The sequence below is a fragment of the Zingiber officinale genome, chromosome 5B (assembly GCF_018446385.1).
Source record: "Zingiber officinale cultivar Zhangliang chromosome 5B, Zo_v1.1, whole genome shotgun sequence".
Classification (NCBI taxonomy): domain Eukaryota; kingdom Viridiplantae; phylum Streptophyta; class Magnoliopsida; order Zingiberales; family Zingiberaceae; genus Zingiber; species Zingiber officinale.
The window spans coordinates 136852136-136864130 of NC_055995.1; the positions used below are offsets into that span (position 1 = coordinate 136852136).

At 37.5% G+C, this 11995-nt stretch overlaps 1 protein-coding gene across 1 annotated transcript; it reads left to right on the forward strand.

Moving 5' to 3' along the window:
• The first annotated feature begins 6807 nt into the window (after positions 1-6807).
• On the forward strand, positions 6808-11995 carry LOC121986258 (THO complex subunit 5A-like). Its single transcript, XM_042540125.1, has 8 exons — positions 6808-7085; positions 7178-7468; positions 8253-8589; positions 9480-9817; positions 10096-10355; positions 10692-11271; positions 11335-11439; positions 11545-11995. The coding sequence occupies exons 1-8, from the start codon at positions 6912-6914 to the stop codon at positions 11800-11802; spliced, it is 2343 nt and encodes a 780-aa protein (XP_042396059.1). The 5' UTR covers positions 6808-6911; the 3' UTR covers positions 11803-11995.

Here is an 11995-nt window from a genome sequence, read left to right on the forward strand (position 1 = left end):
CCAATCCACATAACAAGTAGGAAAAAAATGTTAACAATACCATTATCATAGGGCATCTATCATAAGAACAAAGGAGCATGTTTTAATTTGAGGCTTAAACTTACCTAATCCTTTTATTCTTGCTTGGCCGAAAATCTAGGACCATGGATCTAAGTTCTACTAAACCTTCTAGCATAGAAACATAGGATAAATCCCTACCATAAATTACATATTTCAAGAACATATCAAGCATGTCGAAATTTAGATCTTTATAATTCCTAGGTCCTTCCTTTGGTCTTATCTTGGCCGAAATTCTTCATGAGGTTTGCTTAGATTTTTATGTAACCGAATCTTCATAGAACAAACAAGAGCTATTATACCACAGGTGAGGGAAACTTACATCCTTTCGCTTGTGGTTTTCCTTAGAGAGAAAAGTGTTCTAGGTGCCAAGGAAGGAGGAAGCTTCTTCTTCTTGTACCTCCTTTTTTTCCTTTGCTTGGAAGGGATAGAACTTGAAGGTTTCTTCTCAGAAATTAGCTTTCTTGGAGAAGAACTTAACTTAGCTATTGGAATGAGGAGAGGGAAGGGTTTCTTGGTTCGGTGAAGAATGAAGAAGGGAGAAGGAGGAAGAAAGAAAAGGACTTACTCTCTTGTTTTTCCTTCTCCTAAATCTATTTATTCTTTTGTTAAATGAAACATGTCTTCATTCATTCCCTTAACTCTTCTTCTCCATTATTCCTTTAATTCCCACGAAAATTGAGAGAGGGAGTGAAGTAGAAAATTCTTCTTTTGCTTGCTCCTTTTCTTAACCAAGAGGAAAAGAAGGTAAGCTACTTGGTTTTCTCTTGCTCTTTTGTTTAGTTTTCTTTTATTTCCTTCTCACCTTTAATTAAATTTCTCATCTCTTTCCATCCAAATATTACTCCTTATCCTAGTGGTTATCATGCATCAATTTATCTCCATCATATGTGGGAGGTTCAAGGTTCAATCCTTGACCTCACCTCTTCTTATTCTATATTTTTGTTCTTATTTTCCCTTTTTCTCTTATTCTTTTCATTTCTATGCTCTAAGGAAAAATAATATTCATATACATATCCTATAATTTCGTGGGTGTTACACCAACAGATCATGATTGACCGGATGTTGAAATTGGAGATCCTAGACTTGATTTAAGCAAGTCAAAGGGAGGTCAATCGATCAACCAATCGATTGGACTATAGTCCAATCGATCGATTGGCTGTGTGCGCGAATGAAGGCTGGCCCAATCGATCAGCCGATCGATTGGGAGCTTATATCGCGAAAATAGAATGCTTCCCAATCGATCAGCCGATCAATTGGGCACCGCCAATTGATCGACCGATTGATTGGGGGTTGTTTCTCGCGCGTGGACGCGAGAGAGGCTGAATCGATCGGCTGATCGATTCAAGCCTTCCCAATCGATCATCCAATCGATTGGGATGTGATCGTTGGGCAGGTAGCGAGCGATGAACGACTGGGATGGTGCAGATCTGATGTGGCAATTGATTGGGAGCATGCCCAATCGATTGAGAGTCTTAGAAGCGTGAAGTATATAGCCGTCGGCGAGCTTCTTTGCAGTGCTTTTTCCCAACACACACGATTCTCTTCCACGATCTTTCCGCCAGTTCTTGAAGCTTCTTGGGGATAAGTGTTAGTGCACTTCCAATAGTTAAGAGGTGATCTACATCAACAAGAGCAAGCAAGAAAAGAATTTTATTTATACACTTGTGTATTTTCTTCTTGTTTGAGTGTATCTTGTTGTGAGGAGATTGTATGAGGTTTCTCCACCTTCGGTAGTTACCGAAAAGGAGAGTTTTCTTAGTGAATGTGTGTACGATGGTCGGATCCTTGGATTAGTCACCTCTTCTTGAGATGGAAACCAAGTAAATCCTAGCGTTAGTGTTGTGAGTGTGCTTTGTGTGCATTTTCGCCGCATTTCATCATCACGAAGCAAGCAATTGAAGCGTGACAAGTTATTCACCCCCTTCTAGCTACAAATCGACCCTAACATAAATCGTTTATCGACAAGAGACTTAAAACATCATAAAATAGAACGGACATTCGATTTGTGTTTTAAGGGACATAACTAAATATATTTACTATGATGATCAACAAATATAATATAATATTTATCTCCATCACATGAGATAACAGTAGAAGCCCAAACATAAAAAAACATTAGATTAAGAGGAAATTGTGAAGAGAGCGAAGAGTCACGAAAAATAATTTATGACTTTTATTGTATTGATAAGAATTACAATAAAAATGACAAACTAAATAAGTAGAGCAAGATAACGACTTAGACATGACTAATTGACGTAAGACTCGAGCAAACGAGTGTCTCAGATGACTATGCCAGACAGGGAGAGAAACGACAAAAGAAGAAAGCACTAGTGGTGGAGAATGAATGGATGCAGACCAAGAGAAGACATTACCTTTAAGTAGACCTTGATGGACAATAACCCCCGTGTGAGGATCCTTCACCTGAAAACCAGAGGAAGAGAAAATAACAATGACATTATTAGTTTTACGAAGTTGGGAGACAGATAAAAGGTTCTTATTAATTGATGGCACACAAAGGGCATTGGGAAATTTCAAAGAAGAAGAGGTAGATAATGGTAAGAGACAACTTGTGTGAGTAATGGGAAGTCCAGCACCATCACCGACAATAACACCATCAGAACTAACATGCGAAGCATGTAGAGAGAGTTTGGAGAGGTTAGAAGTCACATGATGGGTGACGCCAGAGTCAATGATCCAATTAGACGAAGAGGGTGATGCCATAGTGTAAGTAGCAACCGATGAAGTAGGCAGTCTATATGCAACATGAGATGAGCCAGTGGGAGGCACAAGGGTAGGAGCAAGCTGATACAAAAAATCAAGGCAACGCTAAGCAGAATGACCTTGACGACTGCACAACTGACAACGCCCAAGATACGAGCATGAGACATGCTGGCCCTACGTTGGAGAGGGTAGTCGTTGCCGCGGTCAAGAGGACCACGAACCAAGAGATACTAGGTTGATAATGTCCTCAAGAGGAGCTCATAAGGATTGTCATGTTAAACCCTGCAGGTGGACTTAGTCCGACATGATGATAAGGTTGAGTGGTACCACTCTTGGACTAAGATATTAATTAAATGAGTTGTCAGTAACTCACTTAATTAGTGGACATTCGATATCTTAAATACAGGGAGACTAACACACTCATAATAAGAAGGAGCCCAAAAATGTAATTTGGGATTGGTGCGGTAGTTCAATAATAGTTCTCTAGTGGAATGAATTATTATTGATAAAATTAAGTTGTGTGTTCGGGGCGAACACAGGATGCTTAATTTTATCGGGAGACCAAAACCAATTCCTCCTCTCGGTCCCTATCGTAGTCTCTTATTTATAGAGTACTATACCCACATATACCCACCTTCTATACCCACCTAAAGGGGGCCGGCCAAGCTAGCTTGGGAACCAAGCTAGGGCCGGCCTAAGCATGAGTTTAGGGTGGCCGGCCCTAGCTTGAACCCAAGCTAGTAGGGCCGACCATAATTAAATTAAAAAGGATTTTAATTTTAATTTTAATTTTTATTATGTGGAAGATATAATTTATTAACGAGAATTAAAATTAAAATATCTCTCTTGTAAAAGATCTACAAAAGATTAAAGAAAGAGATTGGATCTCTTTCCTTATTTGTAGATTGGTGAGATATTTTATTTTCTCTTTAAGAATTATTCACATGTTGTAAAATTAAAATTATGGAAATTTCTTTTTATCAACCATGAAGAGATTTTTGAAGAGAAATTTTAATTTTAAAATTTCCGGAAACAAATTAGGAAGTTTTAATTTGTTGATTAAAACTTGTCTAATTTATTTCTTTTTGATGTGGCCGACCAATATAGTTTAATTGGGGAAATTTTATTTTATTTTTCTCAATTAAATCATGTCAAGGAAATTAAGAAAATTTTATTGTAATTAAATTTCCTAATTTGCCTAGGCCAAGGAATATAAAAGAAGGGGTGAGAGTGCCTTCATGAGATAACCTCTATTATTTTCTCTCCCTCTTTTCCTTGGTGTCGTGGCCGACCATCATCTTCTCCCTCTCTTCCTCTTGTGGTGGCCGAATACTTCATCCCTCTTGGAGTTCTTGTGGTGGCCGGATACTACTTGGAGAAGAAGAAGAAGGAGAGAAAGCTAGCATCTCTTGGAGCTTGGTTGGTGTTTAATTCTTCATCCTTGGTTAAGCTTCTTTTGTGGCCGAACCTAGCTAGGAGGAGAAGAAGGTGGTTGGTGGTTTCTCATCTCGGAAGATCGTTGCCCACACAACGTCCGAGGTTAGAAGAGGAATACGGTAGAAGATCAAGAGGTCTTTCTAAAAGGTATAACTAGTAATTTTTCTTTCCGCATCATACTAGTTATTTTTGGAAATAATACCAAATACAAGAGGCTTACGATTCTAGTATTTCGAATATGTTTTTCGATGTTGTGTTCTTTTGTTTTATTTTTCCTTGTGATTTGATTGTTCTTTTCGGTTAACCTAAAGTTATTTTAGGAAATTAAATATTAGCTTTCTATAAGAAGTTTTGTCTAGTCGGTGGTGGTTGCTCCCATATCCAAGAAGGCCATGTGCCTCGCCACGTCAGTACTGGGAACCAATTATGGAAATTAATATTTAATGGAATTAATAACTTAAGGTGACTTGGGTCGAACGTGTTAAGTTCCGCAGGAGATCCAAGTCAAAACCTAAAAGAACAAATAAATTAAGTTTTGGATCAAACGTGTTAAGTTCCGCAGGCGATCCAAAATTTAATTTAAAAGAACACATGGTAGCTAGGAAAAGGTTCAGATCTTTGTACAAAATTTTTGTACAGTGGAACCTCTAGGTTTTCCGAGTAGCAACCTACACATGAGACATGCTGACCCTGCGTTGGAGAGGGTAGCTGCTGGCGTGGTCAGGAGGACCATGGACCAATGGGATGAGCACCGTTGGATGGATCAGTCATGACAGGTGGATAATGCGATTGACGTGAGGAGACAGCAGATAAGAAACAGGGTGAGTAGTTGCTGGAAGAGTGATTTGCATATCCTTACAAGTAGCAAGATGAGCTTTATTATTGAGGAGCTTCTCATGGAGTTCTTCAAAAGAGATTGCAATGTCCCCAGCTCAAATGACATGTGCGAGTTCCTTATAGTCATCATCAAGACCATGAAGGATTTTGATGGTGAGGTCTTCAATGCCAAGAGTGGAATTCATGAGCGCCAGTTCATCAGACTTGGATTTGATAAACTGCATAAATTCAGTGATAGATTGAGAGCCTTTGACTAGATTGCGAAGTTGTGTTATGACCAAGGGAGGGTGTGCCATAAGTGAGAGCAAGAGTGTTCCAACATCATGAGATGTGCGAGCAGTAGCAATGAATATAATTAAGGATGGAGAAAGAGATCCAATAATAACATTTAGTACGAGTTGATCTTGGATCCAAGCATGATATGCAAGATTAGGAGTCTGAGCACCGTCGACAATATGTAGTTTGTCTGGACAGGGGTGAGAACCATCAACAAAGCTAAGCAGATCATAACCAATGAGTAGGGTCATGAACTATAGACGTCATGAGAGATAATTGGATGAAGTCAACTTCAAAGGCGTATGAGTAGCAACATTGAAGGAAATCGGGATGGTTGCAGGTACAGCCATAGGAGCTTTAGCTTGAGAGAGAGAGAGGGTAGACTATGGCGACGACGGCTAGGCGTGGCTAGAGTTAGGAATTGTGGCGTAGGCCTGAGGCTCTGATACCATGTAAAAGGTATTGAAAGGATATGTTTTTTATATTCAAGAATAATGATACAACGTGTATTTATATAAATCATAAAGAGATAAAGATAAAAAAATTAATATATACAAAAGATAAAAAAAATATATATATAAAAAATTTATGAACCATATATTCATATATTCTAAGATATCATAATATAATTTTCTTTCTATATGCTAGTTGCTTTAAGTTTATGATTATTTTATAATTGTATTGTTTCCCGAGCTAGCTTTATCGACCGAAAGAGGGGCAAACATATAGAATCTGAACATTTATAGAGCATGAGCATCATAGATAACATACAAAATTAAGATATAGGACACTCATTTTACTATCGAAAATCCCACCAGTCACAAATATCCCATAATGATATCCATAATTAATAAATCATGAATGCAAATATATCTACTCAATCTTTAACTTCCGTTAAATTGTTGATTCAACGATAGTTTCTGTCACATAGAGCCCTGCGGATGGAAGAGGTGATCTATCTCTATTTGAGAAATTTTTGTTTGTGCGAAGATTGATTGATATATTGTACCATCTTGGACACGGTATGATTTAGGAGATGGAGCTCTCTAGCCAAATCCAATGAAAAGTTGATGAACTCTCCTTCCACATCATTTTGATAAGAATAAATAAGAAAATATATTTTAAAAATATAAGTTCTCCTAATTATTCTTCTGATAAATTTCTTAAAACTGATTTTATAATTTATCTTCCTTTAAATAACTTAAAATTCTTCACATCAGTGACATCACCTTCTGTTATCCTGATAAACTTCTTAAAGCATACCTAATCAAAATTTCCATTGTATTAAAAAAAGAAAAATCTTGTGACCCTTCTTAACATTCAAAATCATTTAATAAAATTTTATAAATAAATAATGTACTAAAACTTAAAAAAAAATAATAATAAAAATACAATTCGTGCATAGAATTACTAAAATGGAAATATTATGTTTGATTTACTAATTAGATACTATTTCCAAAACCTATGTATGCCCCTTAGCACGTGGTTATCAGGTGCATCTGCCCTTGTTCTTTCTTCCGCGATAGAGTAGCCCGAAGAGGTGAGTCGCCGGCGGCTGGGAGAGTGAAGCGGAGGAGGCGATGGAGGCGATCGAAGTCGCGAGACCCACTGCTCATCAACTCCTCGAGGATACGAGGATGGAGATGGAGGCTGTGGCGTCCAAGATGCTGTTCATCAAGGAGGAAGGGAGTTCCAAATCTGAGCTCCGCGAGCTCATCACCCAGATGTCCCTCCACTTCATCACCCTACGAAAGGTCCCTATCGGTGAAAGTTTCAATTTTTTCCTACTTTGATCCTAGGGGGTTTAGTGGAACCCTAACTTTCTTTTTCTTCGACTGTTTTGTAGGTCAATCGGTCGATTTTGGTGGAGGAGGACTGCATCAAGGCGGAGACGGAGGCTGCGAAGGGCCCGGTGGATACCACCACGCTGCAGCTTCACAACCTCCTGTATGAGAAGAACCACTACCTGAAGGCTATCAAGGCTTGCAAAGATTTCCGGTCCAAGTATCCTGATATTGAGCTCGTGCCTGAAGAAGAATTCTTCAGTAGCGCGCCGGAGGAAATCAAGGGGAAGGCTATGGCTGACGACGTGGCGCATGATTTGATGTTGAAGAGGCTCAACTTTGAGCTATTTCAGGTACCTGACTTAGTTGTATTTCTGTTGAATTGTTGATTCAACGACGATAGTTTCTGTCACATAGAGCCCTGCAGATGGAAGTTTGGTTTGATTCTATCGTTAAAATCCATGCATTTGGTAGTTGTAAACATTTTTCTGTAGACGGATTCATTGGGGGATCAAAAGGAATCACTGTTGATAATGGAAGCTGAGATTAAACAAATTTGGTATTTGATAGCAGCTTACTCTCTCTGGTTTCGTTTATATTAGTAGTTTGAAGGGATATGGAGAACAGAAATTTGCTTCTCCTTTTATGGGAAGCTTATCATCGAGGGAAGGATAACTTATTCTTCAGCTCCTTTATTCTCCATTATATGTAAATTTCAATTTCCCAAAATTTGGTGGAAATTTACTTGGTAATTGTTGACCCTTTAATTTACAAATATTTCTTTGCTTGGCATTTATAATTAAAATATACCATCCTTTCGAGAAGTATATAGTTGAAAACAACTGATTAATTTTCAGATTCATTTAGACCATGGTTACTTGTCAGCTGCATAGTCTTCTCAGGCAACTTTCTCTTTTGAGTTGTCATACATTTCATCGAGGCATCTTATTCTTGTACCCTCTTCCAGTTGTCCACCTTATATTCTCTATATCAATCGAAAGTGATTATTGCTGATGTACTATTATGGATGTTGAATTTTTAAGTGATTGAGTACATTGGATTTTGAGAATACTGCTAATACCTGTCTTTTTCCATTCCAAACTTATGATTTTATTTCTTGTATTATCATATCATCAGAGAAAGGAGCTTTGCAAGCTTCATGAGAAACTGGAACAGCATAAAGCAAGTCTTCTTGATGCCATATCTGGTAGAAAGAAGTTTCTATCAAGTCTACCATCACATTTGAAATCTCTGAAGAAAGCATCTTTACCAGTGCAACAACACCTGGGGATTTCCCATACCAAGAAATTGAAGCAGCTTCATGCAGCAGAATTTCTTCCACCACCTCTTTATATAGTGTACTCACAACTTTTGGCACAGAAAGAAGCATTTGGAGAGAAGATTGAAATGGACATTTTGGGGAGTGTGAAGGATGCTCAAACCTTTGCTCTGCAACAAGTAAATAAGGAAAATGGTAACTGAGAAAAAACATTGAATATATTTCCTCCTGAATTATCCGATTCCTTTTCACACTTGTATTTGTAGAATTGTCATAATATTGTTTATTTTTTAATTACGTGGTAGATTTTATTTACCTGTTCTTGACCATTTGGAGTCAACAAGTTTCTAGGTAGAATCTTCTGCCTTCCTCTTTGCATAGGCTTGAAAGATAACAAGTTTTTGATAGATACATGGTTGTTCAAACTCAATTCTGCAGAATAGCTACTAACTTCGTTACAATTTTTTTGTCTGATTTGGGATATTAATAGTGTTCACTTGCTAAGGAGGGTTTATATATTTGCCCTTTGATTATTCCGTACATAAAGACCTCAAATTATTGAGTAGTTAATAACTTGATCATTCCTTTGCCTAATATTTAAGAGGTTTAAAATATTTTAAGATATATCTATGCAGGGACAGCAGGAGTTGATACCTCTTTTCTATCTTGAGTAATTGAGTCAGTTTATGACTGCAGGCAAAACAGCTGATTGATATCTTGCTGGATAATATATGTGTGTATGTGTGTTTGATTTTGATATTCTTAGTTTAATTAGCTTGGTCAGTATGCTAATGGCCCTTAATTAAGCTTGTTGCTGAAATAAATCATAAAAGTTAACTTTAGTATTTCTTGTTTACAAGTGCATACATTGTGTTGGACTAGCAGTTAGTTGTTAAATGAAAGACTGCAAAATGTCCATTGATCTTTTGATATTTTCTTAATTTATAGTGAGTAGCTTGGTATGTAGAAAGATTGGAGTCAATAAATAAGAATGCAAAATGTCCATTGATGTTTTGATATTTGCTTAATTTATGGTAACATAGTTTTGTCTATAGAAGATTGATTGGAGGAAATTATAATGACAGGTTCATTATCAAATCTTGACAATGCCAAGTTGGAGGATGATGCACCTGATGATGATGAAGATGTCCAAAGAAGACGAAAGAGGCCAAAGAAGAATGTGGTGAAGGATAGTGTTGAACAGGCAGGAATCTGCCAACTTCATCCACTCAAAATCGTTCTTCATGTTTACGATGATGAATATACCGGGGCAAAACCAAGTAGACTAATCACTTTGAAGTTTGAGTACTTGGTAAAATTAAATGTTGTTTGTGTCGGGTTTGAGGATACAGATGAAAAATCAGACAGCAATATCTTATGTAACTTATTTCCTGATGATACTGGCTTGGATCTTCCTCACCAGGTATATCATTTTCTTTTCCTATCATATTTAATATCATATTCTAATAATTTTATATGTGAGTATGTTCATTTCATGTTTTAATATAGGCACTCTGGTAATTGGTATCCTACATTAACTTGCATAACACTTATGTTGTGATAATTAGTTTGTAAATAATTTAGGGGCTACCTGTCATGGTCGACTTGAGCTCAAATCTGGAGTCACTACAATCAAAATTTGTGATTTGTTATATAGTATTTAAATTTTTTTTGTTGATCTTATACATTTCAATTTTTCAGATGTCTAAGCTTTATTCAGGAGATTCTTTGGCCTTTGGTGAAAAGGGAACATCTTATCCATACAAGTGGGCACAACATTTAGCTGGAATTGACTTTTTGCCTGAGGTCCCTCCCATCAATGTGAATGGCGATCATTTAAATGCTGGGCTCATCAACGTATCAGATTTTAGCTCTGGGCTTGCATTATATCGCCGCCAGAATCGTGTTCAGACCATTTTGCAGAGAATTCGTTCAAGGAAGAAGGCTCAGATGGCTCTTGTGTGAGTCAATGATCCATGAACTTTTGGAATTCCTGAATGTTTATCAAATTATGAATTATCTGAGACAGTAACTACTATGTATGACTTACTAGTTAATCCTATTTTAGTTGACAAGCATCTTTCCAATGAACTTTGTGCAGTGCAGAAAGCATTTATCAGGAAAGTATTTCAAAATAATCGATTGCTTATGACTGCACATGGTATTCACTTAAGAGTTTTGTTTCTGCTGAATATTGATTGTTATCTGAAGCTGCATTGATTTGTTATTTCATCAAACTTAAAGACACGTGGTTGTTAGCACATGTTTTTTAGGTTTGGATTTGATTTGGTTTACAGGGAGCAGCTCAATTCCTTGGCAAAGCTCAAGTGGCCTTTGCTAATTTATGATAATGTTCCATGGGCCTCGCATACTCCTGTGTGTACCTTGCAAAAATGGTCGCCGGCTGGGCTCATTCCTGACTCATCTTTCTCAACTTCTATAGCAGGCCAAGCTACAAACAATGTTGATCTTGACATGGACCGGAGATCAGTTATGTCATGGGAGGTAGAAAATGCAAGAGAAGATGGGGAACTTCCAACTGCATTACCTGTCGCAACAATGCCAGTTGATGCTCCAGTCTCCTTATCGAGTGAACCATTGCAGCTTGTTGATCGATCCAGAAGCTTGGCTTTGATGTCAAAAAATGTCACGCCTGTGAGTATGATCAAAACTCGAAGTTTTTCGAAATACGAAGATGAGTTGGAACTTGTACTGGATAGTGATAGTGAAGCAGAGGAGCAAGCATACAGCAATCATGTGAATGAAAATGCATCATCTGTGGTTAGCAATCCATGGGAAGACTCTGCTGCAAAAGAATTTGATTTTATTCTTGGTAGAAATCATGGAAAAGACAGTGTCGTAAAGTTGAATACTAAGGTAAATGATTTTTGTGCGCTACTGTTTTGCTAATTTCTTAACTGATTTTTGACATTTCGACAGGTCAAGATCAGCATAGAATACCCTCTAAGACCTCCAATTTTCAGTTTGAGCATCGACTCAGGTCGTTCGGAATGGTACAATGTTCTTCGTGCCATGGAAGCCGAGGTATGGGGCTTTGGCTTTGGCTTTGGCTTTGGAGTGTTTATTTTGATCCTATTGTTCATATATTAGTCGTGTCCAATAATCCCCAAATGTAAATGACTCATGCAGCTTAATCTTCATATCCTTCGCGTTCTACCGCTTAATAACGAGAATTTCATCCTCGCACATCAAATTCGGTGCCTAGCTATGCTGTTTGATTTTCACTTCGATAAACACGATGCGAAAAGAAAGAGCACCTCTGTGATGGATGTTGGATTGTGCACGCCGATCAGTGGAATGATACTCACGAGATCTGTGAGGGGAAGAGACCGAAGAAAAATGATATCTTGGAATAGTATAGGTTGTATTCCGGGTTACCCCTCTTAAGATTTGCTCAAGTAAAACTCAAGGTTTCTCTTGAATCTATCCATCCCTAATGTTTTAAGAAGTATGGTATAAATGAGATCTACTTCTTTTGCCTTTTGTTTTGTTTAGTAAAGAGATGTTTAACAATGCTTTATTTAATATCGATGCATTGGCAATGTTTGTTTGCTTTGCTAATGCTAAATTGTTTTGTTGA